Raw genomic sequence first — 6427 nt, 5'->3', positions numbered from 1 at the left:
AGAGACTCTGGGACTGTACACAGACCTGCACTGTGTGGGAAGAATAGCTTTTTATGCTGTGACACACATTGCGTTATGTAATCCTCTGTCACTCACATGTAATAAGCCGACATCTAGAGCGCACAGCTCGGTTCGTTGGTGCAGTCATTGTGGCTGTGGTTACTGTCCACGTCCCTCTTCCTCAGCTCTCTGCCTTCCTTGTGCTGCTGACTGCTGCTGCTGTGGCTGTGGTGAGCTGACGACGAAAGCCGCTTGCCATGCTCCTGGTGATGCCCATGATTCTGGTGATGGCCATGTGTGTGCTCTTTGGTGCTACCGTGAGACTCCACGCCATCCCCGTCTACGAACCCGACTCCTCTCTTGGTATCATCCACAGCCTCGAAATTGTCACTGTGATCACTGTCGACGATGTCCCTCTCTGGCACCACCTGCAGGTAGGCTCTGACGCGGTGGTGGCGGGCACCTGCATGGTCGCTAAAGTCGATAACACGGCATTCGTAGATGCCCTCATCAGATGACTTGACTCTGGAGAGGCGGAGTTTATGGGAGATGTTGCTTCCTACAACCTTCACCACCTGGCAAAAGAAGAAATTATGAGATAAAAAAAGTCATGGTCTCACTACCCACATTTGTTGTTTTTGCAGAAAAATGGCCAATCTGTTGTTGATGCTGCACCACAGAGAGAGATGGCAGTTTAGCTGTATGTTTATCATACAGTGACAAAGTTCTTCTTCACTTTGACCACAAGTGGCAAATACAGGATAAAAGTTAACCTAAAACTACAATGTTGCAGCATAAGTACAGATGTTTTATAAAGTGAACTGACAGTATGATCAGCTATACAGGAGGACTCAGAAGAACTGTTGGCCAAACCCATTATTAAACAAATAATTAAGCAAGATTGCATTTTATTGGTTATTAGTTCAACTTTCTATTTGGAAGAAGAAGATTGTGCTATGTCCTTTTTTTATTATACAGTGCCTTGCGAAAGTATTCGGCCCCCTTGAACTTTGCAACCTTTTGCCACATTTCAGGCTTCAAACATAAAGATATAAAACTGTAATTTTTTGTGAAGAATCAACAACAAGTGGGACACAATCATGAAGTGGAACGAAATTTATTGGATATTTCAAACTTTTTTAACAAATAAAAAACTGAAAAATTGGGCGTGCAAAATTATTCAGCCCCCTCAAGTTAATACTTTGTAGCGCCACCTTTTGCTGCGATTACAGCTGTAAGTCGCTTGGGGTATGTCTCTATCAGTTTTGCACATCGAGAGACTGAAATATTTGCCCATTCCTCCTTGCAAAACAGCTCGAGCTCAGTGAGGTTGGATGGAGAGCATTTGTGAACAGCAGTTTTCAGTTCTTTCCACAGATTCTCGAGTGGATTCAGGTCTGGACTTTGACTTGGCCATTCTAACACCTGGATATGTTTATTTGTGAACCATTCCATTGTAGATTTTGCTTTATGTTTTGGATCAGTGTCTTGTTGGAAGACAAATCTCCGTCCCAGTCTCAGGTCTTTTGCAGACTCCATCAGGTTTCCATCCAGAATGGTCCTGTATTTGGCTCCATCCATCTTCCCATCAATTTTAACCATCTTCCCTGTCCCTGCTGAAGAAAAGCAGCCCCAAACCATGATGCTGCCACCACCATGTTTGACAGTGGGGATCGTGTGTTCAGGGTGATGAGCTGTGTTGCTTTTACACCAAACATAACGTTTTGCATTGTTGCCAAAAAGTTCGATTTTGGTGTCATCTGACCAGAGCACCTTCTTCCACATGTTTGGTGTGTCTCCCAGGTGGCTTGTGGCAAACTTTAAACGACACTTTTTATGGATATCTTTAAGAAATGGCTTTCTTCTTGCCACTCTTCCATAAAGGCCAGATTTGTGCAGTATACGACTGATTGTTGTCCTATGGACAGAGTCTCCCACCTCAGCTGTAGATCTCTGCAGTTCATCCAGAGTGATCATGGGCCTCTTGGCTGCATCTCTGATCAGTCTTCTCCTTGTATGAGCTGAAAGTTTAGAGGGACGGCCAGGTCTTGGTAGATTTGCAGTGGTCTGATACTCCTTCCATTTCAATATTATCGCTTGCACAGTGCTCCTTGGGATGTTTAAAGCTTGGGAAATCTTTTTGTATCCAAATCCGGCTTTAAACTTCTCCACAACAGTATCTCGGACCTGCCTGGTGTGTTCCTTGTTCTTCATGATGCTCTCTGCGCTTTAAACAGACCTCTGAGACTATCACAGTGCAGGTGCATTTATACAGAGACTTGATTACACACAGGTGGATTCTATTTATCATCATTAGTCATTTAGGTCAACATTGGATCATTCAGAGATCCTCACTGAACTTCTGGAGAGAGTTTGCTGCACTGAAAGTAAAGGGGCTGAATAATTTTGCACGCCCAATTATTCAGTTTTCAGGCTAAAACCTTGAAAACTGTGCGAAATAACTGGAATTACATTATATTTCCCGAAAGCACAGCTTTGTTTCTTCCATGGTCAACTTACCAGAATCTAACTGTGCTGTGACAGAGTGCACAATACAAATGTGGTTTGAAATATTGCAGGAATATTACTAATACTCATACTAATAGTTAAACCATCACATTAATTAATTAGCTGACAATTGACAAACCCCAAACGTCACACTATCAGTTTAATGTCTAAATGTTGTAAGGCTAATGAACAAAACCTCTGATGGCGTCTTGAGGTTTGCTATGGTTTTTGCAGGCTTTGTTTTTTTCCTTTCTACCTTTACTTCACTGTCCTTTATTTGCTCCTGCATGTGTCCATATCTATCTACCAGCCTGTCCCTCATATTCTTTGCCCAATATATGTAGCTTAAGATGAGCCTTCAAAGTGAAATACCTGCAGCATCACAGCAGATGCACAAAACAACAACAATAAAAGAGGAGCCTTTTACCCTGTAACTGTCTCACAGATTCTCAGTCGCTCGAGCTGTCTGGCAGATAAACTGGCTGAGTGGTAATAAGTGGGAGCAAACAATGCACTCACTCATGCATCTACCAGTCACAACATGCCCACTGGTTCTGGACATAGACACTTTACATTGCTTATAATTATTGTACAGGAAGAAAAACAACTTCTAGAGACATTTTTCATTACAGTAAACCCATTAGTGTTGTTTAGTTTGCAGCATGCTTTGCTAAATGTCACATGAAGTAGAAAGAAGTCTACTTACATTAACATAAAATTTGGGGAAACAGCTAACCATGTTCTGTCCAAGGGTAAAAAATTGTAGTTTTATGTGCCAGATGTAGTCTTGTCATCACCGTGAGGTTTCCAGGGAACACAACAGAGTCTCAAGTCACTGCTCCCAGCCAGGACAGTCTTGCACACAACTTCCGATAAATCAGCACTTGACATTTCTATACCTTTGGACAGATTAAACTAATGAGATTTAATGTGTTCATTAGTAATGTTTTTCAAAAACCTTTGGACAAAGTCAGTAACTTAGCCGTTGCCCTATGTTTCCAATCTTTATGCCACGCTAAGCTAAGCTAACCGTCTCCTGGCTCCAGTTATTTGCTTTACTTTAACTTATCATTTATTTATGAGGGACAACACATACTAATTAACAATAACATAATGTCAGTTTTCATCTGCAGTCCCTGAGCAGTTTGTTTTACATTACAAGAAACAACCACAACACACAAAATGCATATCAAGCTGCTTAAAAGAGAAATGGCTCAACATGTTGGTGGCTAGACTCTGGGCATGACGCAATACAAAGAAAGAATAGGAGCGCTACAGCATAGATGTGATACTGAAATCCATTCTGTTGTATAGCCTGGACACACTCCACATCTGCACTTCTTCCCAGCCAATCACTCACACACCCTCAAAAGGTACCACTTAACAAATTCTATCTGTGACCTTGAAATTACAAAGGTAAAAGATATTGCAAGCTCATAGAGCAGCACTGTTGAGCTGATGAGAGTCAAGGGACATCATGAGATGTGACACACAAAGATATAAATATAACTTCGTTTATCACCCACTTTCTCCCTGTGACACCAGTAGGTCCTCGATTGTATGTGTGTGTGTATGTGACTGGATGTAAAAGCGTACCGCTGTGTCTGCATATGTGTGAGCATTTACCATGTTTCTTTGTTTGACTACATGGATGCAGGCCAACATCAGTTCTATACAGAAAGCTGGATGATTTTTCAGTTGTACAGCCTGCAGTGTTCGACTCCACGCGGACACACACACACACACACACACACACACACACACACACACACACACACACACACACACACACACACACACACACACACACACACACACACACACACTTAAGCAGTCACCCAAAGCACAGCTGGTGCCTTCATTACAGTATATCAACAGCAGCTACCCTGTTGGGAGGAAGGAGAGATGCTTCATGTTTTTGATGTCTGTTTATTTCTGCACACACAAAGAAATCTAAATGTATCTATATTCTGTTCTTATCTTTTAAACTTTATATTCAGTTTTATTTACTTCTACATCAACTGTATGATTATCTTGTAGCATTGTTGCAAATTTTTGCAATCATGAAGTTGGCAGCAAGAGGAATAGACTGATGTGGAGGCAATGTGCAGACGTTGTTCTCAGTGACCACCCCCATCCCCCCTTTTTGTTTTTACCATGGAGAGCTACTAAAAGTGCCTATGCATACCAGAGGAGATACCTAAAATCAAGGAGAACCCTTGGGGAGAACGCTTGCTTCAGATGAGCACTAGCGCTGTCTGCTCTTTGCCTGACATTGTGATCCTACAAACCCATCAGAAATAAAGCAAATGTGTTGTGTATGTTGTCTGAAGTGTTCACTGCACTGAGAGCTGCATCGAGTACAAGTCAGATCCTTGTGTATAATACAGCAGAAGTACAACATCTGAAGAAACTTAAATGTACTCATAAGGGTTTTGTGACTGATTTCATAAACATAAGCCTTTTCTAAGAGAATGACAGCAGATAGTAGTTAACTCACACTTATCTTTGTAGCATCCTTTGGTGTCTCCTCCTCTGGAGCCACCTAGAGAAAACAAAGAAAGAAACAAGTGAAAAGATTGAATGTTAATCCTTTAGAACAGATTACAGTTTAACTGGTGTTCTAAATGTAACATGATAATGTGTTTACCTGGATCATAGTGGGCACAATGTGGTCTTACATGAATGTTGACCATTAGACATTACAAGTCCATATAATATTTACAATCAATAATTAGCTTCTAGACTGTATTTCTTATTTTTTATTCCACAGCTGCATTAATAAACACTATTATTTTCTACATTAACACTGAATCAAATGGCTGTATAATGTGCATGGATTACCAAGTTCTTCAGCTTTTTGGCTTCCATCAGTCCCATTTTAACATTTAACTACATTTACTTCATATGGTTTACAGTCCTCAGACCAGCTTCATCAAACTGTAACCTCCAGCATGCACTGGGGTGGTTTGCAGTCGAGTGTGAAGTGACAGGGATGAGAATTAGACTTCAAGTCTGAGACCGTGGTGCTCTGCTAGAAACCGGTGGACTTCTCCCTCCAGGTTGGGAGTAAGTTGCTGCCCAAGTGAAGAGGTTTAAGTATCTCAGGGTCTTGTTCATGAGTGAGGGTAAAATAGAGTGTGACATTGGCAGGTGGATATGGGCAGCATCAGCAGTAATGTGGATGTTGTACCAGACAGTTGTGGTGAAGAAGGGGCTGAGCCAAAAGGCAAAGCTCTCAATTTACCAGTCAGTCTATGCTCCAACCCTCAGCTATGGTCACAAGCTGTGGGTAGTGGCTGAAAGAATAAGATCGGTTTCCCTCCTAGGCTGATGTACAACTGCTGCTCCTTCACATCGAAAGGAGCCAGTTGAGATGGTTTAGATATCTTATCAGGATGCCTCCAGGGCACCTCCCTTTGGAGGTTTTCCAGGCATGTCCAACTGTTAGAAGATCCCAGGATAGATCCAGAACACGCTGGAGAGATTACATACAGGTATCTCATCGAGCCTGGGAACACCTTGGAATCCCGCCAAGTGAGCTAGAAAATATTGCCAGGGAGAGGGGACATCTGGACTACCTTGCTGAACCTGATGCCAACACGACCCAATCTTGGATAAGCGGAAGAAAATGGATAGATGGTTTACAGTCTGACCTGCTCTCTACAGTCCCTATATGAGGTATCATTAAACAGTTGACAAAGTTGACAAGTGGTTAGCTGATTTTCTTTTTTTTTTTTTAGGCCAAAATAGAATGGGTTTATATTGGCCTTGGATGTTTAATGATAAGGCTCCAAATGAATGCTGCTGCCCTGAGACCACAAGATATGAAAATAATTGTCTGATAACAAATTAATCAGAGAAGCTTTATAAATGAAGACCCAAAGCATCCATCCATCTATCCATTTTCCTCCGCTTA

At 41.8% G+C, this 6427-nt stretch overlaps 1 protein-coding gene across 1 annotated transcript in view; it reads right to left on the bottom strand.

Annotated features, from left to right (window-relative positions):
* Nucleotides 1-6: 6 nt before the first annotated feature.
* vstm2la (V-set and transmembrane domain containing 2 like a) overlaps nt 7-6427 on the bottom strand; it is a 56920-nt gene continuing 50499 nt past the window's right edge. The window contains exons 3-4 of the mRNA XM_020612642.1: nt 5009-5053; nt 7-575 (exon numbers count right to left, since the gene is read on the bottom strand). Coding sequence (XP_020468298.1) covers nt 114-575; nt 5009-5053 — 507 coding nt within the window. The 3' untranslated portion in view covers nt 7-113. The remainder of the gene's footprint in view (nt 576-5008; nt 5054-6427) is intronic.

Source organism: Monopterus albus, unplaced genomic scaffold, assembly GCF_001952655.1.
Source record: "Monopterus albus unplaced genomic scaffold, M_albus_1.0 scaffold126.1, whole genome shotgun sequence".
Classification (NCBI taxonomy): Eukaryota; Metazoa; Chordata; class Actinopteri; order Synbranchiformes; family Synbranchidae; genus Monopterus; species Monopterus albus.
This window is presented reverse-complemented; position numbering and strand designations above follow the sequence as displayed.